This window comes from Clarias gariepinus, chromosome 11, assembly GCF_024256425.1.
Source record: "Clarias gariepinus isolate MV-2021 ecotype Netherlands chromosome 11, CGAR_prim_01v2, whole genome shotgun sequence".
Lineage (NCBI taxonomy): Eukaryota > Metazoa > Chordata > Actinopteri > Siluriformes > Clariidae > Clarias > Clarias gariepinus.
Window position 1 is genome coordinate 603,374 of NC_071110.1, and position 26,627 is coordinate 630,000.

General features: G+C 40.2%; 2 protein-coding genes across 2 annotated transcripts in view; both read right to left on the reverse strand.

The window, feature by feature from the left end:
* Positions 1–1,291: 1,291 nt before the first annotated feature.
* ptbp1a (polypyrimidine tract binding protein 1a) lies at positions 1,292–15,277 on the reverse strand. The gene is made up of 16 exons (XM_053507222.1): positions 15,223–15,277; positions 13,991–14,044; positions 13,616–13,646; positions 9,224–9,290; positions 8,911–9,083; positions 8,667–8,813; positions 8,350–8,505; positions 8,160–8,270; positions 7,876–8,056; positions 7,637–7,714; positions 6,971–7,116; positions 6,427–6,460; positions 5,416–5,508; positions 4,476–4,692; positions 4,230–4,307; positions 1,292–3,876 (listed from the first exon to the last, which is right to left on the reverse strand). Exons 1-16 carry the CDS (start codon positions 15,228–15,230, stop codon positions 3,744–3,746), a joined length of 1,707 nt encoding a protein of 568 aa, XP_053363197.1. The 5' UTR covers positions 15,231–15,277; the 3' UTR covers positions 1,292–3,743.
* A 2,059-nt stretch (positions 15,278–17,336) lies between these two features.
* Positions 17,337–26,627, reverse strand: part of palm1b (paralemmin 1b) — an 18,359-nt gene continuing 9,068 nt past the window's right edge. The window contains exons 4-7 of the mRNA XM_053506802.1: positions 22,400–22,521; positions 21,547–21,625; positions 21,274–21,295; positions 17,337–19,719 (exon numbers count right to left, since the gene is read on the reverse strand). Coding sequence (XP_053362777.1) covers positions 19,331–19,719; positions 21,274–21,295; positions 21,547–21,625; positions 22,400–22,521 — 612 coding nt within the window. The 3' untranslated portion in view covers positions 17,337–19,330. The remainder of the gene's footprint in view (positions 19,720–21,273; positions 21,296–21,546; positions 21,626–22,399; positions 22,522–26,627) is intronic.

Sequence of the window (26,627 nt, forward strand, 5' to 3'; positions counted from 1 at the left end):
TTTAATTCTTTTTTAAAATAAACCTTAATTGAGTAACAGTTTCAGCACTACACAAATTTTCTATCTATCGGGGTCAGGGGTAGCTCAGTGGTTAAGGCATTGGACTATGGTTCTGGAGGTCCCAGGTTCAAACCCCCCAACCACCAAGTTGCCACTGTTGGGCCCTTGAGCGCGGCCCTTAACCCTCAACTGCTCAGATGTACAATGAGATGTATAAAAAAAAAAAATAAAAAAAAATGTAAGTCGCTCTGGATAAGAGCGTCTGCCAAATGCCTAAATGTAAATGTATCTATCGAATGTTTATTACTGGACAGAAAGCTTAGACACAGCGCGGACGCTCCATCACCTAGAGTCGTGTTTGTAACTCAGGGGCGCAGGTTTATTCTGGCTTACACACAGGTGAGAGACTCAAGTGCAGCAAGAAATCAAGAGGAAAAAATAGAAATCGATCAGAAGCAAGTCACTGATGTGGAGAAATTAACTGAGCAGACTTAATGCAGAGACACAAAGGCTGAAACGTGGCCTGCTGTGGTGTTGGTGCGCCCCCTGCTGTTGGAGCAAAAAACCATCACGCTCTTCATGCCCCACACATTTATTAGTTTGATCTACTCTGATTTACTGATCAGAAAGTTTGAGAAACGAGCTTTAAGGCAGAAACCAGGAACAACGAGAAGGCTCACCTGTTAGAAGGAAGCTCCGCCCCTTCCCTTACACACACCTGTGTTCAGATGATCATGTTTAGCTAAAGCGCAGTGTGTTACTAACACACATCCTAAATAAACACTATTAGAGAACATATGATTAGTAATGAGCGGTAGAGCTTAAACTCTTAAAGCTGAAGGACATCAGGAACGTCTCAGATCTTTATGATGAACCTGGGTACAGTCAGCGTTAAAGCTGCTGCTTCTCACAACCTGGACATTTCCCTCCTCTTCTTTCACCATCTTTAATAAATTAACTGCATTTGTGTTCTTTAAAGGCTGACGTTCCTCCACACACTCAACAGGATCGAATCACATCACCCGGATCATCTCCTGCATCTACAGTTAACTTCACAGCCATTAAAAATCCTGGCACATGACTTTACGAGGTACACACACTCCTTGAGCATGAAAGAACCTCAGAAGAACCTGAGCAGATGATGGGTGAGTAAAAAGCTGTAGAAAGTAAAGACGTTAAAAAGTAAGAAACCAAAGACCAGGCAAAGGAATGAAAGATTTATTGAAAGAATAAAGAAATAAGAGAATGAAGGCATGAAGCATGGCTATGTTTCCACATAAACATCCACACACACAGTGAAGGAACATCTTTAATATTCTGTGTAATACAAAACATAAATGATCTACAATGTCAAGTGTATCAAAATATACACAAAGATATGATTATTTTCATCACTCAGAAACAAAAGGGGGAGAAAAAAAAAAAAAAAAAAAAGGACAGCTTTGTCTCAAACACTGGAAGTAACGACTGTATTAGTGTTCTTACTGGAACATGAGGCATTACCCACAATGCACTGCAAGAACAGGCTCTCTTTAAATGGTTCTTTACCAACCGTTAGCATGAACTCCAGTAAGAAGACTTCAATCAAACACTAGTGTTTGGGACGCGACCCTACACTCCACTCTCTGGTAAGACTAAACGTGTTTTGGTCTTTGTGTTTAAGGATTAAAGGCCAAAGGAATGTGAGGAGGATAAACCATGAGGAGAAAATAAGACAGCAACAGTGCTGCCGTCTCACCACGACACAGAGGTTGGCTTTAGTTCTGCAGCGGAGCTACGAGGAGGAGACGTGTGCCCACAGGCTCCAGGTTAGCGCTGTGCAGCTGGATCAGGCTCAGGTGAGGGGCGTGGCTTTGTATGTTACTGTAAATGAGGAATTTTATGACTGCACCCTGCTATGAGCCACTCCTACTGTGCTCACGTCTGGGGTTCGCTCTGGCGTCTGGAGTGAGACGGGAAACGCTGTGGCAGTTTCATTTACATGCAGAAATGCAAACGGCAACCTCCTTTACCATTAAGTACATATATAAACATAAAGTGCCCAAAAAAATTTAATCTATCATTAAGACATGTGAACAGGAAGTAGAGTTGGTGTATGAGGGAGTCAGTTGGGTGTAAACCGTAAGACGGAGACGCAAGGATTGGACTCGGCGAGTGTGCAGAAATAAATCACTAGTCTGGGCGAGTGAAGGCACGTGTGTGTGTGTGTGTGTGTGTGTGTGTGTGTGCATGCAGGAATAAAAGTGTAGCTTACTGTAGATCAATAACATGCAGATCAACAAAACTACCTAAAAAAGGGGGGGGGGGCCTTAATTCAACCATATAAAGCTAGAATATACAAATTCAGCAACGACTCATTTCAGAGCCACTCAATTTTAAATTATGAATAATAATAATTATAACAATGATTAAGATCGTACGGGGGACCTGATTCATCCTCATCATGGCATTAATAAGCAAATTAACTGGTGGATTAAATAAAAATTAAGACACTCAACAAGAAAAACTAAATCTTAAACATTTCACGGTCTCGTAACACTGATCTGAATGTTTATATAGAAAAAAAAAATCAAAAGAAACCACAAGGCCTACTATGCAAATGACTTTTATATAAAGGGTTACGTTTAAGTTTATGTAAACAACGAATCGGGTATAAAAATTCAAACTGAGAATCTGTAAAGAATTAGACAAGTGTCTGAGATTAAAGTCCTGAACCACCACCTGAAGCTTGAATATAATAAAATAAATCATTAATTATTAATAAATCACTAAGGCCGACTCTGAGGCACTTCTACAGCCATAAATAAACCAAATTTACCAGATTCCTTTAGATCACATGAATCTGTCCTGTAAACACTTAGATCACAAAATAAAGTCAACAAGCCTAAAACATTGCTTCAATATGCAAATATATGCTAACAAGTGGGCATGTCTTGTAGACTAATCTGAATAATCAATTAATATGCGTCCAAAAAGATTCTCCTGTCAAAAACGACCACAAGGCCCTGAAGATCTGAAGTGATATGAATATGTAATATTAAGCCAAACACAAAGCTTAATTAATCAAAGGATTATCTTACACTTTGCTACATCCTACACAATGTCTAGAGGAGGAAATAAGAACGTGTTTTAGAGTGGAGTGTCTGATTAAACCTCAAAACCAAGTCTGATCTCTTAGGGAACAAAAAATAAATAAAAAAAAATCAGGAAAAAACAAAAACAAAAAAAAAAACAGAACCTTGAGTTCGTCACACAGGAAGTGACCATATAAGGCACTGCGTTTTGGAAGGCAGAAATGGGAATGGCCGTGTGTGTGTGTGTGTGTGTGTGTGTGTGTGTGTGTGTGTGTGTGTATATATAGGCACCGAGTGTGAACCAGGCAGCATCTATGATTACAGAAAAACAAAAACCCCAGCATTTCCCCAAACCCCGCCCCAATAGAAAAACAATCAGCGTATAGAGATATATATTTATATATATATAGATTTAACCATAAACATGGAGGATACACTACAAATCATTTTTGCACCAATAATTTTAAGAAAATGTGTGCAGAAATAAAAGATTACAAATTAAACCCAAATTAAAATATTGGGTTTCTTCTGGTCTGCGTGTGGATAAGAAAAGGAATGATGACGTGTGTGCATGTGCGCGCGCGTGTATATACATATACGTATATATGTACACACACGTGTGTGTGTGTGTGTGTGTGTGTGTGTGTGGTAATTAACCCTGAGCGAGTCTCAGATGGTGGATTTGGAGAAGGAGACGCGGAGGTGATGGTTCTCGCCCAGATCGTGATTGTGGAACTCGATCAGTGACTCGATGGCCTCCTCCACAGAGCCCAGCTGGATCAGCGCCATCTTGTGGTCCTTCCTGAGAAGACAGAAGAGGTAAAATCTTTGAAAAACCAAATCCACACAAAACCTTTGCGACATAAACCTCAGAAAAAATAATAATAATCCAAAAAGTATATAAAAGGTTTTGCAATTCTTGTTATATATAATACATAGTTATATTTGTAAGAACTACACAGTTAATAAGATTGTACAAGTGTGTATAGAGCTTTATAAACTTGCAAGCAATTAGATCTAAATAAGAAACAAAATCAGTTTATTATAAACTAAGAACGTTTTAAATTAAATATAACTAAAAAAAGAAATGTATATATAACCAATTATTTAAATAAGTTAAAGGAATAAACAGGATAAAGTATTGAGAGAACATACTGGAAGAACTTGAAGGCTTTCACTGTGGCTCCTGAACTCCTGAACAGGTCTTTAAGATCATCTTCACCAACAGAGGGTCTGCGCGTGAACACACAATCACCATTAGTGCTAACTGATATGACAGTAAATCTGATCAGCTATACACTGCTAAAACACGAAACGCAACTAGAAACGCTACGGGCCGCGGGACAGGTGGAGGGCGGGGGACTTACGGGCCGCGGGACAGGTGGAGGGCGGGGGACTTACGGGATGTTAGACAGGTGGAGGGTGGCGGACGGAGGGAAGATGTTGGAGTAGTTCTTGGAGCCAGGCTTCTTGAATCGGTGTAGCGGTGAGGTGGAGAAGTCTTTAGTGAGTCCCTGGTCCTCATGTCCCTCTCGGGGAAGCTGCACTGTGGTGTGTTTGGACAGAGTCACACGCAGTGGCTTCCCATGCAACTTCTGACCATTCAGGTAACTCATCGCTGTGACACACACAACAAAATATAAATACAACAAACAATAAATAACTTAGTTTATACACTGCCTAGGGTGAGTGTGGGTTTGAGACACTGCCTAAACACTTACCTTCTTACAAGTGATGCGCGGGTCAGGTATTTTTCCAACCCGCGGGTACCGCTTTTATGAAATTATTTGGCCCGCCCCAGCCCACCCCGCACCACTGTATCCATTTTTACAACCTGCCTCGCAACCTTTTTTTGCTTTTCACTTTTTTTTCTTTGTTTTTGTTGTGACTGGCAGCGGTAGCTGCTTGGTGCTTTCGTGACTTGTCACGTGACGTAACCTTATCAAAGAACTTAAAAAAAAAAAAATGAAAATAGATATTCCCAAATATTTAATTTAAGCTATAGGGAATTGCACGCAACATAAATGGATTTTTAAATTTAATTGTTTTTAATGACCCGCCCCAACCCGACCCGTGGGTTACCAGACGACCCCCGCATCACTACTTCTTACCTCTAATACCATCCACCTCTAACCACCCCCCCACCCCCCATCACTGCCTTTCCCCATCCCTCTATTCTTGCCCCCTTTTTTTAATTTATTTTTTATACATTCTGCAAGTTTTTTCCATGTTTTCATCCCGGACAAACCCTTCCTCCCTCCGTCCGTCCGTCCATCCCTTATAATAAACGCAGGATTCTGGTTTCACCTGGGGCTTTAACTGAAATGGAGTCTATATTTACCAAGCTGTGCTTGTGTTGCGTCTGCCATCTGCACCAGAGCATTCTCCTTCTTATTGAAGAGGATCTTCACCCTCATCACGTCGCCATAGACACCTTCAACACACACAGTCATTAAGCTTCTTTCACCCCCAACAACACAGGACAGATTAAATCAGTGAAATTTAGTGAAGGTGTTACAGCATGCACTAAAACACGACACACACCTCGTCACTCGCTCTGCCTGCCCAAGTATCTAACTATGATTAAACTGTTCCGCACTACATCCTGTCTGCGGCTACACACTGACGGACCCTACACCTGTCTACAGCTCTGTGATCATTTGACCTGATTAAGGACAACATGCAGAAACAAAAGGAGACATGCACATGGCTAAATCACGGGTGGGGTTTAAATCAGGTGTGCTCTAAAAGGCGACTCCAGGGACGAGCAACAAGATGCAACACTTCCTGTCTAGAAATGGAAACAATCTACATTTTCCCTGTACATGCGCAAGTACACATTATAAACAATCACTACTAGGGCGCATCCAATTAAGCAAGCACTGTTAGCTAGCCAAGAGAAATAAAAAAATAAATAAAGTTAACTTCTACCTTTACACAAGATTAGATGCGGGCGCATAATGCTTTTGCACATGCCAGTTTAAATTTAATGAACTTTTTTTTTTTCATGAGTTAAACGATTAGGAAGTTTGACCTTCAAATGACCTTGAGTGTTTCATCCTGCAGGTAGTTTTTTATTTAAACTGGACTGTGCCTCTAAAAGGGATTTAAACCTGGAGTGATGAAAGTAATTTCAAAATGCTGCATCCTGTTGCCAATTTGCTAACCATCTAACATTAACTCATCCTGCATGATGCGCTTCAGTGTGTGTGTGTGTGTGTGTGTGTGTGTGTGTGTGTGTGTGTGTGTGTGTGTGTGTACGCAGCTGCCTGAATCTGATTGGTCGAGATAATGAGACAGAACAGTAATAAATATGAAACACAAAAAGGAGGAGATGGCAGTGATAACATACCGAAAAGAATAAAGAGGCATTGGGGCGTAACGCTCTTTAGAGACAGCAGAGGAAGGCAGCGAGGGAGGAAGGGAAGGGAGAAAGATCGGAGAAGTGCAGGTTCGACATTTCCGCAGATCCAAACAGAACGTAAAAGAAGAAGAAAAAAATCCAGGAGAGAACAAATGTGGGTTTGTTGTTCGTCATCAATGGGGAGGAAAAAAAAAAGGCCAGGATGAGCAAGATATAAAAAATAAACAAGAGAGAAAGAAGAAAAAAAAAACAGATCAGGTGAGTACACACAGTGTCGCAGAAGTCGCTAAAATTAAATGCCTTCACTAAGAGAAAAAGAGGAGAAACAGATTAACAATGAAACACAGGAAAAGGCAGAGACAAAATTATACAACTGAAACACGGCTCATCTCTCAACACCTCAGCTTTACTTTACTCAGCTTTAAAGGCTGTCTACACACTTTATATTAAACACCGTACAAATGATCAATGATTCATTTAAACACTTAGACATGATTAAATAACACCTTCACAGCTAAACCGGCTCACACACCTCGGGGTTAAGGTTACTGACGAGCAGGACGGTGTGTGTCGAGGTGTTGAGTCCGGCGGACAGCGCCAGACGACCCGCGGCGGCGGCCGCACCAGGAACTCCGAGAGACGCCAGGGCGCTGGCGGGAAGGCCGGAAAGAGACAGACCTGAGGACAAGAAACCGAGAACACACAATAACAGAGGTCACTTCCTGTTTGGGAGACTTAAAATAAATAAATAAAAATGTGGTGAATGATTGTATAATTTTATATAATTAACGTAACGTCTTGGAACGTTCCGGCATAGAGACGTGTGGGCAAACCGACACAGGAGCTCCGTCTTGCTATATATTACAGACAAACGGCACTGAAGTCTCACTGTGGAATTAAATCCAACACTGGTGGAAGAGTTGAGTGGGACATCAAAGACTTTACGACACTTAAGTTAATAAAAAAAATAAAAAAAAGATCTAATACTTCGATGAAATGTGTATAAATGTATATTAAATGTAACGGTACAGTAAGGACACACACTCCCCTGAATCTCAGCCTTATACCTGCAACTCTCTGCCTCGAGTGTGAGATCAGCAACATGAGCTACGATATAATCCATATAAACTTAGCATGAGTCACTGAAACTGATCTCCCGAGGAACAGTGCGGGGTTTTCAAGTCTATTTCGATCTCACCTGCAGTCTGCTGGAGGGCGAACGCCGGAGGGAAGCTGTGGGCACTCGCGAAAGGAGCTGCAGAGATTAAACCAGGTGCTGATCCACACACACACACACACACACACAGAGAGAGAGAGAAGGAAAAACAATCCATGAGTAAACAAGCACACACACTCCTTCATTCCTAATCAGTGCTAGCTGGATCACAGTGATGAGAGATAAACAGCTAAATAAATAATAAAAGTGGTTGCAGGTACTGAAGGCGGTGGTGGCGATGGTCTGCTGTTCGAGCGAGGTCGGGCCGTCCCCGGTGGGCAGATCGGGCCGGGTGTAGTCTCTGCTCTTATCATTGTTGTACTTAACGTTCAAGCTGGTGAGTTTGGAGAAGCTGATGCGCAGCGTACAGCAGGCGTTATAGATGTTCTGTCCATCCAGAGACTGGGGGGTGATTGAGAGAGAGAACACATCACTATCAGTCCTGGGATGAGCTCAGGACCGTGGTGAAGGTTAAAGCAGCAGCTACACACAGCCATCTACTCACCAGCTTGGAGTGCTGAGCCGTCACGGTGTCCGAGTACTGAACCAGAGCCTGGAACTGATTGTTTTTGGTAAATGTGATGATCTTCAGCACCGTCCCAAACTTCGAGAAGATCTGCTCCAACATGAAGACAGAGTGAGAGGAGTCGTGTGTGTGTGGTCAGAGTAAAGCGCAGTGGTGAGCTGGTAGTTACCTGGTGCAGAACCTCCAGAGTGACTGGGTAGAACAGGTTCTCCACGATCACCCTCAGTACAGGACTCTGACCGCCGGACCCTCCCACGTCCACGCCGCTGAGAGGCACGCTCGCCGTCTGAACCGCGTTCACTGCCTGCAGGGCTGCCTGAGCGCGCTACAGCAACACAAACACACCAACCCCGCATTAAACACTGATATACTACATTTATACACACTGTAGTGTTGACAGGTAGTGGTGTTTATACAGTGAGTAATAAAGCCATGTGGTCTGGGCCACGCCCACAGGTGAGCAGTGCGTTAGTGACGGTGATGTACCACTTGGTTGGGCGAGTTGTCAGTCTTCAGCTCCTTGTGGTTGGAGTACTGGATGAAGACGGGTTGACTCCGGATGACTGGCGTGACGGAGGAGTAGTAGTTCACCATGGTCTGGGCCGACTCCTCCGTGTTCATCTCCAGAAAAGCCTGAGATCACAACACAAAACACCACCGCAACATTTTACCAGATTCCCACTGGCTGACTAATTCTCCAGTCACATGACCGTCTTTTACACACACACACCTGGTTTTTGCCCTTGAGCATCAGCAGGTTGGTCACTTTGCCAAAGGGAAGTCCTAACGAGATGACCTCAGCCTCGTTTATGTCGCTGGGTAACTTTCTCACATGGACGACTCGAGAGGGGACACCTGGACTCCTGACGTCCCCCTTAAACTTTTTACTGTCGTTGCCGTTCGCTGGAGACACAGTAAGCCACATTAAGTTTTGTTATTAATCTAAATAACCAATCAGCATCACCTCAAGGAGCTGGTTTATATAAACCCGGGTAAATACTTGAGGACACGCCCACAGAGACACAGCCCACATGTGTACACACCTGCTCCTGAGCTCATGATGTACGGGCCGTTAGAGACGCAGGAGGAAAAGAGCTCGTCAGATCCTCTCTGAAAATACACACACACACTAAATATCCAAATACATTTATAGTAGGCAAATATAAAAAAAATTAATTATCTAGTAAATATAAAAAACAAGCCATCATTAAAGCAATTTTCCACGATTCTGCTTTTGTTTATATTCACTTATAAGATTATAAATAATTAAATACTGATGAGTGGGTCCAAGCACCTGAGCCATTGCCACCCAGGAGCACCGTGCAACAAATGTGTGACCATGTTAAGACTAGAGGTCGACCGATATATCGCGCCGATATTTGTCATTTTTTAATACATCGGCATCGACCGATATCCTTGTTTAGTAGCGCCGATTTAAAGTCAGGCACATCCGCGGGCAGTCCCATGTTATTGATGCGGTGGAATGTGCTGCTGCCGCGTGTGAAGGACCCCAAGCCAAAACTTCAAGAAAAGATTCAACAGTCCTGAGAGATAAAGGTAAGGCTTCAATTCTGATATTTCAAAGTCCCATAGTCAAACATATATAGTGGACCAGCCTATACCTCAGTGTACCTAGTTTTTAAACATGTCCACATGCTGTACAGATAGACTGGAACGCTGCCTGTTAACTGTTAGATTCGCGACAAAAACAACACAAAAATCCTTTCAATTTGCGGTTCGGGAGTTCTCATCCATTGGTCATATGGTGTGGAGACGCGTGTTTTTACAGCGTTCAGCAATAGCCAATTTAGAGAACTTTCAGTGAAGATGGGTAGAGTGAGGAAGACTCAGGGACTGCAATTGAGTTAAAATTGAAGCACATTCCTTTTTATATTGTTCTGTAATGTTTACATAATTTCCTTCACTCAAAAATAAAGGGGTTTGCTGCTATGTTATTTGAACTAAAATAGATTTTTGATGCTGCTAAGTCAAGTGCATGAAAACCTTTAATCACAGTTGGTTACTTGAGGACTTTGTTTTATATAAAAATGCAGGAAATTCCAAAGAGCCGAAAGTTAGAATGCACTTCAGATTAGGGCTGTGCAAAAATATCTATACATCTAACTATCGCGATAATTTCTTTTACGATAGTGTATCGATAGTCAAACCTCAAGTATCGATACTACACTTTAGTTTCTAATAGTTTGGAGGCAAGAGAGTTTTTGGTCTAACAGTTTGGTGACAATGAATACCTCATATTAGAGCATTATGTTTCAGTTTTATGTTTACTTGATAAACTTAAATTTTTTTGCTTAAATTTATTTTAGTTTTATAAACTGTTTATTTAATTTATATGTAACTTCAGTGGCATATACATTTTAGTTGAATGTTTAAGTGTTAAGTGTTTTATAACAATATGGACTTCAATCACACTGTGCCGTTCTAATGAATTGGAATGGATGGAAAATAAATTGGAATTGGAATTTTAATTCGTCTGCCTACTTTATCAAGTTATCAATATAATGTGACACACATACTAATACAAACTATTGCAATATATCACGATATGTATTGTATCGCAATATATCGTGATTTATCGTATCGTGACCCATGTATCGTGATACGTATCGTATCGTGAGGCCCTTGCCAATACACAGCCCTACTTCAGATGTTCTGTGTCATTTATACCGACCACAAATGTTGCTGGTTGCTAGTGTCTCGGCACGTCATTATAATTTTTTTTTTTATTATGTTTTGTATATATTAGTTTTTATTTTTATATTTTTCAGTTTAATTGATTTTTATTTATTTTATTTATGTTGTATTTATTTTATTTAAATGTATATTTAAGTTTATTCATGTTCCAACAAACTTAAAAAATTCTGCTAGATAAATGCTCTAAAACATTTATGTAAATGATTCAAAGTTTTTTTATATTACCCGTTTTATTTATAAGTCAGTGTTCAATAAATTATGTTAAGTTTAGAAATGTTGTGCATCCACTCGTTATTAGTGTGACCTTTTAGCATGCAAATGAAAGGGAAAACTTCAAGATATCGGCCCTAAAAATCGGCCATCGGCTGACCCTGACCTCTAAACATCGGCATCGGCTATAAAAAAACCCATATCGGTCGATCTCTAGTTAAGACCTTCAAAAAGCCATGCCTGGGTGCAGCCCGCACAACCCGTGCGCCTTTCAGGAACTCTATGAGCTCTAAAAAGCCCCAGACGCTGAGGTCACTCAATACGATGTCCCGAAAAAGTGTCTCATGACTTGCTGAGTGACAAGTTTAAGGCATCGTCATGGCTGGGCATGTCTTACTGGCGGGCAGTGATGGAGGAGGTGAGCTCAGGACCCTATGGCAGTTCTAATGGCAGCGGATTCCAACCTGTGTGCTGACTTTCATGAGTTTTTGAGCATGTTAAGATCCCCAGATGATTTTGGGGGAAAAAAAAACACACAAAAAAAAAACAGAATATTGTGTGTGTGTGTATAAATAAATAAAACATCCTTAGAACAAGACAGGCTTCACACAATTTGACATGGCACTATTCAAATGCATTATCAGAGCAATGGCAATGACGATGTCGGTTATGTCGTCATCATGCTGTTGTCATGGAGCTTCAAATCAAATAAAACTAAAACTATATGCAAATAAGAGCTTGTTTAACTACAACATTAAAATGTATAAACCAATAACTGTTTTAAAATAACGCCTAAATAACAAAACAATGTTTCCCAAACTGTACTCCAGATAGTCCATAAGAGATCTTTTACAACAACTAAAATTGCTGTTGTTTTGTTAAGACTAAAATTATTATATATAAATATTTACATATGAAAATATAATTATAATTAAACAAATATTATACAAAGCCACTGGATTTAAATTCTGTGGTATTTTTCACTTGTTTCATGTTATGACCGAGCTGGGGTCAAAGGTTTGACCCGGGGAAGAGATCTGCGGACACGGACACACACCCGCCTCAGTCTCTTAACGAAGCACTTCAAGATGGCGAGTGTCTGCTTGGTCACATGACCTGATGAACAGAGGCTTCTGGCTCTCTAGCAGTAGCACAATGTCACATCTGTTCTGGTACTGAACATTGAAGCACTTCACTGTTCTTCCTGCTCAGTCTCATCGAGTCGAGTCTCTATAGCATCACATCTACACCACTCCATCACAAAGACGTTAGCACTGTCGCCTCGCACCTCCAGGAGGCGTGATGTTCGCTCTGCAGGGTTTCATATGGGTTCCTTCTACAGAACGGCCAAAGACATGCAGTGGAACCTAAATGGGGTTCAAACACACACGGTGTGTGTAACAGGGTGCACGAAGGACACACACACACACACACAACACTGATGACGGGCATCTGGTACAGTTTGGGTCGCTCCTCATGTTTGTGTGTGTGTGTGTCTCAGTGAAGCTCTTAACACTATCAGTGTGTTACTATGTGTACAGGTTAAAAGGGCTTCATCCTCTGCAATACTGACGCACAGGAAGTGGGAGTGGTTTCATGGTTACCGGTTGACTAATGACTGGATCACTTTAGTACAAACATCTCTAAGTGTCAGAACCAAGGCTGCGCCCCCCTGAGGAGAACGACTGAATTACACGAATCACAAACGTCCTAAAGCCCTGGATTAATTCGACTAAAAGCCCTGAAGGTGGAGATCACGGTCCGACTGAACGATGCCTCTCGGATTTCAAAGGGTAACAAAAAAGCCATAATAACACGTTTTGTTTCAGTTTAAAGGTCACATTTGCGCTCCTGCTTTTCAGACTTATCTTTACTTAGAGTAATGACATTTTGTCCAGGATGATGTAATCAACATAGGGGTGTACAGGGGTGTGGGAGACGCCGATGACATCAGAGACACGTCTGAGCTCCCACGAGGAAGGAAACGTGGCCTGGAGCGAACAATGGGCCACGTTCATCACTCAGAGTGGTGAGGACCTGAGCCAGCGCTGGGGCACAACTCCGCCCCGGAGGGATGTGACTCCACCCACTTTTTTTTTGCTTTTTATAGAAACCAGGACACCCACCTTCTCTCTCTTTTTGCACGTGTTCAACACCCTAACACACTGCTTTTATTTTTTCAGAATGTATTTAAACACGCTAATCTGATTAGTTTCCTGTAAAAGCACACCCGAGTGTTTTATTCCTTTTCTATCACATCGTCTTAATGTCTGTAAAACGACTCAGTTCTCTCTTCTGTTATATCAGCTAAACACCAGTGTGTCATGTGACTGGGGCACCCCATATCAGTGTAAACTCCTCCACACTGGAGACTTCTTCCACTGATGTCTCTCTCACACACACACACACACACACATCTCTGCTTACTTTAAGATAATCAACAAGCATGTGTGTTTATTCTTAAAAGCGCCGTTACCATGGAGACAGGATAATGAAGCAGAAGGACATACCTTTGTGCCGACTGTTATATCATGGACGCCGCTGTGGGACACATACACACAGCATGTTAGTCAATCGATACACCGCATCATATGTTAATGCAAACACACATTAACTCATTACAGTCACCTTAACATGTAGATTTTGATAAAGGTGTTAGAGAAACTGAAGATAAAAAAAAAACAACAACAACACTAAATTACTTGTAACAACCAGAGCTGTATTAAATTTGATTAAACTGGATTGGATCATCGCTGATAACTGTGTGTGGACTGTTGACCAAAAGGTCAAAGGGCAGCACTGAGGCCCGGAAAGCTCACTATAGACTTATAAACACACACAAGATGAACAGTTAGGGGTTTAGCAGGTGTAGTTGTGAGACTCACTCAATGTCAGGGACGTAGCTGGATCCCAGAGGATACAAATCCGTCTCTAAACGTCTGTCAAAATAAGCAAGAAATAAACAAGCAAGCACACACACCCCTCAAGTGCAGTGAAAGTATAAATCACTTTCTGGCTTCGATTGTTAACCTGCACTGTCGTCATGGCGATGCCGCAGGGCGAGATGAATCAGGGATCCATTGGATTTTAACACACAAGTTGAAGTCTAGCTACATGAAAGTCTAACACTCATGAATATTAATAAGCACGTGATACACATTGACTTATGCTAATTTATATGGCACTATATCCATGCGGATGAACGTCTCCCAGGTCAATAGAGTGTCCAGAAGTACGCCACCTAGTGGACTAACGCTCTAATCACAGCCACTAAAGACGCAGAGGCTCACTGTGAGGACACACACTCCACCTGTCCGATCTAAAACCGATCAGACTGGAATTCTAGAGATTATACAAAAAGGCTGATTCTTGAGATTTTTATGCTGTTTATAAGCAGAAGAAAATTTAAACATTTTAATAGATCATTAAGATCACTAAAAAGTGAACAGAAAGTTTAGGAAGTCAACGAGGTGTTCACTAAAAGAGAAAATCTAATACTTTAATTAATAAGTTAATTAGCATAGAGTTAGCTAGCTACACTAATCCGGCTAAATTAATCCTCAAAAAAAGAAAAAGGTATCGCATTCTACAAGAGTTCAGACTTAGTGTTCGCTTCAACGCTCTTTTAAATCCAGGAGGGTGTTATTTGTGTTTCCGCAGTTTAAACCTGAACACAAGTTAGTTTATTAATAAAGATCAACAGGTTGGCTGCTGATGGACAAACTTGGGAATCGCGTCGCTTCCGCGTTCCTGATCTCCGCCCGTATTCCGACAAAACCCGCCCCCTGATCTGTGATTGGACAATAAAATCCCGCCTTCAGGGCTCGCGCTGCTGCTAATCGCGGTCACGAGGTACCGATGACCGTGTAACCAATAACACTTCAGGAGGCGGGTCTTGTAGAATATGGGTAGGATTTAAAAACATGTACGTTCCACCCGGACATGTTGCTAAGCTAGCCTGTTCCAAATAAATGTTCCATGCTAAAATTCTACAACTGCGTACACTCTTAAAATAAAATAAAAACCGCAACTGGAAATCGGGTTACCTCAAGAAATGTAAGAGAAGTTGTTTTTAGCGACAGTTTTATGTTTAGAAATGTCTTTCCCCTGGACTTACCCGTCCATGGCACTTTCAGGTTTGCGGAATTACTAACGAGGCGCGTTACTAGCCTTTATAGACTCACAAAATGGCGGCGAACGGCCACGGCGCCCTCTGATTGGTCAAATATCCGAGTGTGGGTGGGAACTTGGGCATAGTCTGTCAAAACGATTGGACCAAGTGGTTGTCAATCGTAAAAAGGCCGCCTGAAAACTTTTCAGACTGAAGTTCAGGTTAGCTGAGTGTGTTTAAAAACTCGGAGGATTGAAATGAACTCACTTCCGCAGACAGTGTCTGTTTAGTAACATTAAAAGTTCGAGTGTTTTCCAGTCAACACTATATTTTTAAACGTGTATTCAACATATATACTTTTTGCGCATACATGAAATAACAGATTTGGATCATTTTGGGGCTGCAGGCCTAAAGATACTCTGTGTGTTTGTGCAGGAAGTTCTGCCACACGAGTGTCACAGGCGTTCCTCCCTGAATGAAATGCTAGTCATAAACGTTTGTCATACTGTGAGCATGGGGTGTCACTGTGTCACAGGGGTTTCTCACCAAAGGTAATAGGACGCAGCATCATCAGCTTTTCTGTCATCCTCTGATGTAACAAGGCATTATCATTCTGTGAGCAAAATCGGGTACGTCTGGTCGAGCTCAGGGCTACAGAACGCCCGGAGGTTTAGGTTATGTACAGGTTTAGGTTATGTACAGGTTTAGGTTATGTACAGGAAACAGAAATGAGTAGTTAACTTTGAATCTTCTAGTCCAAGTCGTTCATTCTTTTGTGCCGTGACTTCTATATACGCTATGCAGTGCAATAGATTCAAACGAACAGAAGAGTCTACGCGGACCAGAAGATATGAGAGGTGAGCTGCTCTAACCCTAGCTGCTCGCAATTAGCTGCATTGTAATGTTTTCATTCCTGAAAATATAGCCAAAATTTGTGTAGACGTGTTGGGGGTCTGTTTATTGAAAATGTAACTTTTTATTTTATTTCTGATCAAAAGAATTAAATGAACTAAATGACTCAAAAAAGATTTTTGTTCATTTTGATGAGTCACTAAAATGATCCAAACGTCCCATCACTACAATCTAATGAAATTTTCAGTAGTATTGTAGTTAAGCTCAAAGATAAGCTAGCCAGCGTGTGGTAACCGAGGTAGGTCTTAGCCAAAAGCCAGGCTCTGTTCTGTCAGCTCCTGCCAAGATGGTGATGATGACCAGCAGAGCTCCAACAGCTGAGCTTCAAAACCGATCTTCAGAAACCCCGTGGGTTATATGTTAGTTAAAATACAGTTAAATAGTCCAGTTCTTTTGTGTGGCAGTTCATGTATCGCTACACTGACACCTCAGTCTTTTTCTTCTTTTTGTTTTAGTAATATTGTAATTTATAGACGGGAAGAGTGGAAAAATGTTGCAGTTCCTCTATAATCCTACAGGTGATGGCGTAGGATTATAGGTGCTCCAAACTATTTACCCATGGGCGGGCAGCACAGCATCCCATGTGGTAGGAGTGAATTATTTTGTTTAGAATTGTAGCAGAATCAGAATTTTTAAATCGGGATATTTATGAAATCACTTTATTTTTATACTTACAGCATCATAATATAAATCGAATTGGTGCCTGGGTATCTTGATCATATCGTACTGCCAATATTTCGCCCACTTCATAGCTGAAACGAGCCGATCATGAACACGGCGTAGTTCCAAGTTCTCTTCTCAGTAATAGTTTCACACAAGAAGATAACCTGACAGTGTACTAAACAAAGGAAGGTTAAGAGTAAAACGATGCATTGAGAAGAAACAGGAATCTATCTTATGATAATGCTTCTGCATCATTGAATGCAAAAGCCAATCAGTTTTCAGTATGAAAATTCAGAACACTGCTTTCCCAGGTAAAGTTGGAAGAGCATGTAGAGTTTCATGGTTTTATCACTTACATATTCATATACTTTTTGTAAAAGAGAGCATGAAGATGAAGGATATTATTTAATATGTATAATTTCCTGTAGAACAAATCAAGAGTGGTGAAGGGACTGCATGAGTGTGTGTGTGTGTGTGTGTGTGTGTGTGTGTACACTACTACAATGTGGATGTAATCTTTAAATGAACAGGAATGACAGCAACCATCATAGCACAACAGGTTTTATTTGTTTTTGTTCCTTAATCGAGCACTTAGACCACAGCATGAAACAGCAAGGACAAACAAACAGGGTTCCATCATCCACAAAAACAGAACCAAAAACACCACCATGACACGAGTGGCACTCGAGCGCCGAGTTTAAAGCACTACAAAAAAATATATAAAAAATTTAAACCAACCCTAATGGAAAGAGTTTGAGACATGCCAATAGTGGACATTAGTGGATAATTATGGTGATTATGTGCACTACATAGTGTACAGGGTCTGTGGTTTGGGACACGCCCACTGCCAGGAAACAGGATGTAAAAACATGACTTTATTTCATGTGTATTTCATAAACCAGCAAAAACAATACATCACATTTATTTACACACTTTACACACATCTTTTCCTACCATCAAGTGTGTGTGCTGTGCATATGCGCACGCGTGCCTGCGTGTGTGTACTGTATGTGCGCATACTACAGTGTCACAGTGGTCTGAGATGATGAAACACGAAATAAACACGTAATACATACGTTATAAAAGCATAATAATTCTGTAATATAATAATCTGATCTTATGGAGAATGACACTAAAAGTGTAGAAACACTAAGCGAGATAAATATTCAAAGTCAGATGTCCTTCATATATATTTTTTGTTTAAAAATAAACTAAAACAAGTGAAAAGACACCAAACTCCACCCTTCTGTCCCTCCACAAGCACTAAGATCACATAATGAAAATATAAGTTTATATTTTTAATATATATATATATATTTATGTATAATAGAAATGTCAAGACAGAAAGATAGAAAAATATCAATAGAAATAAAAAAAGAAGTACAAACTAAACAACATACATACAAATACATACATACAGAAATATAAATACAAACACAGAGAGGACGTGCAGCCGCATAACAGTAATGAAATACAGTGTAAAAATCTCAATGCTAACTGTGATAAAAATCCATGTTCTGATCTTTACTATTTTCATCGTTAGCGTTATGTGCTAGCTAAATCTTTAGCATAATTTATAGGAAAATATGGACGTCTTTTCACAAATTAACGTTAAGATAAACAAATGTTTAGAAGATTCCAGTTTTGTTGTTACTACTAGCACTGCTAACACGCATGTTATTACATAAATGCTAATAATAATATATTAGTGATAACAATAAGATTCGTATTGATTTTTTGCTTGTCAATAAATCAGCACCATGCTAATCAAACTACTGCTGGATGCAAAGTTATTTAGAGTTATTACTTTTACTCGTACCAAAGTTTTTCCACCAAATCTGAGGTAAATGTTGATGATCTTGAAGGTTCTATCGGATTTTCAGCTACTGCAGCTTTACAACATCTATATAAAAGCCAGCAAATTTACTTTTTTTTTAATGTAGTTGGCAGTAAAATTACCTCTCTTGGCAGTACTAATCATGTCATGACCGTGCACATAGTACTAGAACTTTCATATATATATATTACATTTATAATAAATGTTAAGTAAATTGTAATAATAGCAATCTGATTTGAGGTAAATATTGATCTTCCTCACAGATCCAGCTCATTTCCATTTCCTGCATGTTTATTTAGTCCTTTTTAAAGACTTAAGTCAGGGTAATTTAAATAATTATGAAGTAATAATGATTTGGATGTTTACAGCAACGTCAAGGAGTCAGAACCATTAACAATGCTAACAAAGATGACGTAAACGATACAACTAGCACCGCTAACAGTTCTTGTTAGTCTTTTGGGCTGCAACAACATTATTCATCATAGCTCTAGCAATGACAACAAGAGTGATGTCATTAGCGATATTTATGCTAGCAATACAGATTAATAAAGCGGTGATGTTAATGATATGTTTTTCATTTGCATTGTCATTTTTACACCATCCACTCTAATCACTGAAGTGACAACAGTTCCTCTCTGGGGTTAGTATTTTTTTGTGTGTAATATTAAGCATTTTTTAGAGTAAAAGTTTTAGCCCCCATGCTCACATCACGACGCAACACTTGCACGGCTGCTTTTCTTTCTTGGCCTCGTCCTGTTTCGCCTCGTCTCCGCTCGTCGCCTCGTCCTGTTTCTTGTCGCCTGGACTGGAGGGGGCGCCGTTCAAGGGAGCTTTCTCTTCGTTCTTTGCATCTTCTGTCGCTGCTTTGTTCTCGCCGTCCTCAATAACGACAAACTCTGCCTTCACGGCGTCCTCGATGCCCAGCACTTTCTTGGTCTCGTCCTCGTCCTCCACATTTTTGTAGCCCATGAACACCATGGTGACCGGGTGGTCCACACTAGCGTTCTCGATGGCCTTCGCGTCTAAATTTGTGCATTCCAGCTTCGCCTCGATGCCGGTCACCTGTCTGGTTTTAGGGACGCCGTTCTCCACTGGAAAATAGTGATTAAGAGGGAAGAAGTTATAAGTTAAAAGTTAATAGCATGTTAGCAGCCAACGCTAAGTGCAAAGTATAATATAAAAAAGTGAACCTAGAGTATTTCTAATAAAAAATCTGTTCAATGTTGATGTTCCAGATGGTTCCGTCTTATTTTACTGTGACCTTACAGCAAACCAAACATTAGCCTCAGTTATTATCTTGTTCATGAACAGTGTTCATGTTTTGTTTATGTTCTGAGGTTTTTCCAGCTGATTTACTAACACATCTGAGGTAAATGTTGATGTTTTGGATGTTTCTGTCTTGTTTCCAGCCTCTCTCTGTCTAAATGTCCTTGCTAGCAAAAAACATTCCAGAGAAATAACAGCAGCAGCTTTGGCAGTGTCCACGTTACACCGTTATCTGTCAACATTTTACCAAGTAATCAATCACAAAAGTGACAATTTGTGTCTAAATCCTAGACTGAATATCAGACTACAGTGAGCGGAAAATGTTTGTCTTTATTATCAGCATGTTGTAATATCTCTACATGTCTTATAGCTTTAATTTATGCTTTCTATGAAACTTTCTATGAAAGTGAACAGAACAACAAAAAAATGTGTGGCAAAATATTTTGGGCTGAAGAAGGAAAATTTGTATTATCTGTATTTCAGCATCTTATTTTATTTTGTTTAACTTTACGAATGATTGTTGATTGATTACAATTCTCTTTTTTTTATTACAAAGGCCATTGTATAAACAGTAATCGCGCCATCTATAGCTGTCTATTACTGGCACTATTTGCTCCCGATGATGGCGCCGTTACTGTTTTTGCACAACTTGGTGAACACTTCTTTCTCCACAGAGACTCTCATGATATAAAACACGGCCACAGCAGAAGTCACTCGGGGGTTTATTCCCCAAATCCCCAAAGTTCCTTCCCTGTGTACAGAGTGAGGTCAGAGCAACACACTACTCTCGGAATCAGTAATAAGCACCGGCCGACGTCTCGGCTGTAAATGACTGACACTGTGTAGACCAGTGTGTGTACTCCTGATGAAGAACATGCACATCCCTCAGCCAAGTTACCGTAGCTCCCTAGCACGATGCTAACAAAACACATCTAAAACGCAATTTCGATTGGTGAGTTTTTGCTTAGTTGATAAGAACCCTGAATTATAATAAAATAAACTTGTTTGTCTGACTTTTCATTCCTGTACACATTCCACATCTCCCTTATATAATTAATAATAATTAAATAATAATTTCCTTTAATACAGGGACGTGCCACCTGTTTATCTCGCCTTTATTTATTTAAAAAAAAAATTTAACCTAAATTTATTAGACAAATCATTTAGGAACTCTATACTGTAATATTTAAATCTATATGTATACAAATCAATAGAAAGAATATAAAAAAGCCCCTGACTTTAAAATGACTTTTCCTTTGGGATGAGTCCTAAAATAAATTAAATATATGATAAATTATTACAAAACTAATAATAATTAAATGATAATTATAATTACAACACTATGAATGAAGTTAAATGAAGTTAAAAATGTGAAATACCTTTTCCAGGGCCGTCAGGAGTCTAACAGGAAGAAAAGAAGGAGTTTTTAATTTAAAATTAAAAGGAGTTTATTTAACAATAAACCAATTTACACCAATATTACTAAGTTATAATTATTTTTAACAATTATTACAATAATTAATAAAATTATTTACAGTTATAATTTAAGGGAAGCTTCAATTGCTGGAAAAATGATAGAAATGATTTGCTATAACTTCAGTATTTAAGATCAGATGCTAATACAGTCCTGTTGGTAATAATTAATTCCTCACGTTTATGAGGTTCTCTTTATCTGCGCTGGATTTAGATGTAGGAACACCAGTCTCCAGCTCCTCGATCTCCTGCTCCAACCTGCCACCCCCCCCCCCACACACACACACGTAAAACGCACAAATACACAACATCATAACCATCACTCATGTCATAATGTGTTCATTAAAATATTTAAAAATACATAACATCCCACGAACAAGGCACTTCATCATTCTGCGCTTTAAACATTTGGTCCTGATGTGAGGCAACAAAAATAAAGAAAAGTATAAGCGCTTCCTGGAACTCCTTTATACTTTAGGGGGAAAAAACATTTATGCTTACTTATTCCTGCTTAGTTTGCAGAAGAAAGAAAACACACTGTGACAGGAAATACTCAGAATAAATCCTATAGAAACAATTGCATTACATGAAAAAACTAATCCTGTCTGAAGAAGGCCTTACAGTTTTACATTAAAATCATCTGAAATTCTTAAAAGCTGTTCTTTTTCTAAAGAGTTCATGGTTATTAAAGCTTCATGCTCTAAAGATTTAGAAATTTAGAATATGTAATTTAGAATAAATCACAGTTTTAAGATTCTATTTAATATTTCTCTTATTTTAAAAAGTTTTTGACACTTCTCACCATCCTTAAACTTAGCGGTAATTAAATATTTATATAACTACCACAAAATGGTTGTTACACAGCCAATCAGACAGTTGTGTAAAATATTTATGCGTGTAAATCCAATAACTTACCTCATGCTCATGGCCTTTAAACAGAAAAACATCGATCTCAGGATGTAGATCACACTTTATATCTCAATCATGTTTCTTTAACGAGAACATGGAGCAATAACTGGACGAGGAACCCACCTGAGAACGCTGTGCTCCAGTGCCCTGGTTTTAGCCTCGTCTTCCTGCAGCTGTCGCTGAAACTCGCTTTCTCCACTGGAGGGTGCACCATCCAACAACCACCGCTCCCTCAGGGACTTCGACTGCACAGTCACAAAACGTTGTCAACATCATCATCATCATGAACCGCAGCAGCAGAAACATTTTCTGTAATCAATTAGCTTATAGATGCATCTTTATTCAACTCACACACGCATTATTATTATTATTATTATTATTATTATTACACAAGCGTTATTTACACAGAGAAAAAAGAAAATGAAAGCAACAGACAAAAAAGAATCAAGAAAGAAAGATTAAAAAAGAAAAGAAACAGAAAGGCAGAAGAGGAGAGAAAGAGAGTGAAGGTGATAAACACTTCCCATTGCAGAGGAATGAGAGAGATGAGGAACATCAGTCATGTGTCTGATCTACGTTACTGCCAATTCCAGTCACTTACTACATCTCTCTCTCTCTCTCTGTCCCCCCTCTGTCTTTTCAACCTCTCTGTCTCTCCCACTCTCCCTCTGTCTGAGTGTCTATCATGCTCTCTCTCTCTCTCTTTCTCTCTTTCTCTCTGTCTCTCTCTCCCCCACCCTTAGTCATTGATTAGCTCTCCGTCTGGAGGAAAACACATGGCCATTAGTGAGCCATTAGTTTATCACTTTAGGACATTACACTAATGCACAGCACACACATGATGATGACGGAGCGGAAACATTGCAGCAGGCGCCAAACTGAGACAGGCAGTGCTGAAGTGGTCAAATCAGCATCCTTACAACGTCCTCACAACATCCTCGTAACATCTCCACAACTTCCTAATGACATCCACACATCATCCCCATAACTTCCTCACAACTTTCCCACAACATTCCCAATTCTCCACACAGTCCCCAGCAGTGTTGGGGGAAGTACCTTTAAAAGTAACCAATTACATTACAAAATTATTGTCTATAAAAAGTCATCAGTTACATAACAGCGTTACTTTCTGATAAAAGTAACTAGTTGGAGTACTTTTGCAGAAAATGAAAACTCCTTTGTGATTCCTCATGCATGTTGTTTTAGTCAAGACCTTTATAATTATTCTACCATCATCACTCAGTGAAGTTTGGCCCATAATCTGTTAACTACTAATACCCCTATCTCACCTACTAATACCCCCATCTCACCGACTAATACCCCCATCTCACCGACTAATACCCCCATCTCACCCACTAATACCCCCATCTCACCCACTAATACCCCCATCTCACCCACTAATACCCCCATCTCACCCACTAATACCCCCATCTCACCCACTAATACCCCCATCTCACCCACTAATACCCCCATCTCACCCACTAATACCCCCATCTCACCCACTAATACCCCCATCTCACCCACTAATACCCCCATCTCACCCACTAATACCCCCATCTCATCTACTAATACCCCTATCTCACCCACTAATACCCCCATCTCACCTACTAATATCCCCATCTCACCTACTAATACCCCTATCTCACCTATGCGGTTCCGCGCTGTGGCCGTAAGTACGGTTCATCGGTTTATCATGATTTACAGACCAATTTCAAACCTTCTGTTCATATCAAAAATATTAGAAAAAGTAGTATCAGCTCAAATATGCACATTCTTGCAGGAAAACGACATCCTAGAAGAATTTCAGTCAGGTTTCAGGCCCCATCATAATACAGAAACTGCACTAGTTGCGAACAACTTGTTTTTAGCTTCAGACCAAGGCTGCATCTCAATACTAGTCTTACTTGATCTTAGTGCTGCAATCGACACCATAGATCATAATCTTCTCATAGACCGCCTACAAAATCATATAGGTATTCAGGGGCAGGCATTAAAATGGTTTAGATCATACCTGTCTGATCAATACCATTTTGTAGATCTAAATGGAGAACCGTCTGATGTAATGCCAGTGAAATATGGGGTCCCACAAGGGTCAGTTTTAGGACCTCTGCTGTTCTCAATATACAGGCTTCCCTTGGGAAACATCATTAGAAGGCATGGGATTAGTTTCCATTGTTATGCTGATGATACCCAATTATATATCTCAACAAAACCAGATGAAATACCCAAATTGTCTAGATTAACCGAGTGTGTCCAGACATAAAAGATTGGATGACCAATAACTTTCTTTTACTAAATTCAGATAAGACAGAGATATTACTCATCGGCCCAAAAACCAGCACACAACAACTTTCACAATTCAGCCTGCGTTTAGAAGGATGTACTGTTACTACCAGCTCAACAGTAAAAGACCTAGGTGTAATATTAGACAGTAACTTGTCCTTTGAAAATCAATCAAACAGCCTTTTTCCATCTTAGAAATATTGCCAAACTTATGGAGCATCTTATCCGTATCTGATGCAGAAAAGCTAGTTCATGCATTCATGACCTCCAGACTGGACTATTGTAATGCATTACTAGGTGGTTGTCCTGCATCCTCAATAAACAAGCTTCAGTTAGTCCAAAATGCAGCCGCCAGGGTTCTCACTAGATCCAGAAAATATGATCATATAACCCCAATATTATCATCCCTGCACTGGCTACCTGTTCAATTTATAATTAATTACAAAATAGTATTACTTACATACAAGGCTTTAAATGGTTTAGCTCCCACATACCTAACCAGTCTTCTGATACGCTATAATCCACCACGCTCCTTAAGATCACAAAACTCTGGACTTCTGGTAATTCCCAGAATTTTAAAATCTACAAAAGGGGGCAGGGCTTTTTCATATTTGGCTCCAAAGCTTTGGAATAGCCTTCCAGACACTGTTCGGGGAGCAGACACGGTTTCCCAATTCAAAAGTAGACTCAAGACGCATCTCTTTAATCTGGCATACGCGTAACTCATCCCATAACTTCATACTCCAGTACACCTATCCTGAATGGCAACTACGCTAATTCTCTCCATCTTTTCTGTATTTTTCTACCCATCCCGAGGCATCTGGAGATTGTACCAGCTTCAGTAGACAAAGGCCAACCCTGTAAGGATCCTGAGGCATCCAGAGAAGGACCAGCTCCAGCTGGATTCTGCTTTATGATGGTTGGAGCTACACATCCTGCTCCTGTGCTCCCAGTGATCCAGACCCCATCTGCCATCTGCACCTACTGACTCCCTGTGCTGAACTGGACTTCATGTTAATCTACACAACGTCTGTTATATTGAACTTTCACCTGGACAACACACATGATGTTATTTCTATCTGTTATCACCCAGATGAGGATGGGTTCCCTGTTGTGTCTGGTTCCTCTCAAGGTTTCTTCCTATTACCATCTCAGGAAGTTTTTCCTTGCCACTGTCGCCGTCACTCTTGGCTTCTCATCAGAGACATTTCATTCATTCATCTCATTATTATCTAGACACATTTTTCTCACACATACACACTTCCAAATATTTTCTTTTCTTTTCTAAAAAAAAATCATAATAATTCTTTAATTTTTGTGAAGCTGCTTTGAGACAATGACCATTGTTAAAAGCGCTATATAAATAAAATTTAATTGAATTGAATTCACCGCGAGTTTTGGCCTGTGATGAGGTTTCCATCTTTCAAAGCGTCGTTCCTCATATAGTCAAACCGCACAGGTGAGATGGGGGTATAACAGCAGAAATAACCAGATCCCCACAAAATCCCCACACACTGTCCTTAAAACATTCACACAACATCTCCAAAACTTTCTCACACAATGTCCCAGGAAATTCCTCATAATGTCCTCACAACACCACCTTTGTAGCCTCCCACAACTTCCTCATACAGTAACTTCCCCACTGTTCCTGCTTCATCCCTACAACATTCTTGCAACGTCCCAAACAACATCCTCATAACGTTCACACAAAGTCCTCGATGTCCCCACAGCGTCCCCACAGCGTCCTGTCAATCGTCACTCTCTCTGAGTATCCGCTATAAACCCGCCCTGACAGTGCAGTTAATTAAAGTAAGTGTAGTTAACACCTTAAGCGTGTGTGTGCGTGTGTGTGTGTGTGTGTGTGTTAGAGTACATGTGATGAAGTGGAGTTCCTGTTACCACTCTGAGGCTGTTTATTTCCCTCACTAACAGTGTGAGTGTTTTATTCCTCTTACACCAACCATGATAGATTTAGTACTGATGGAAAAGGCACTCCTAACAGCTTCTGACCAATCAGAGCCCAGGATTCACGTAAACAGCAGCGTGGGATAAACCTCTGGTCTGTTAC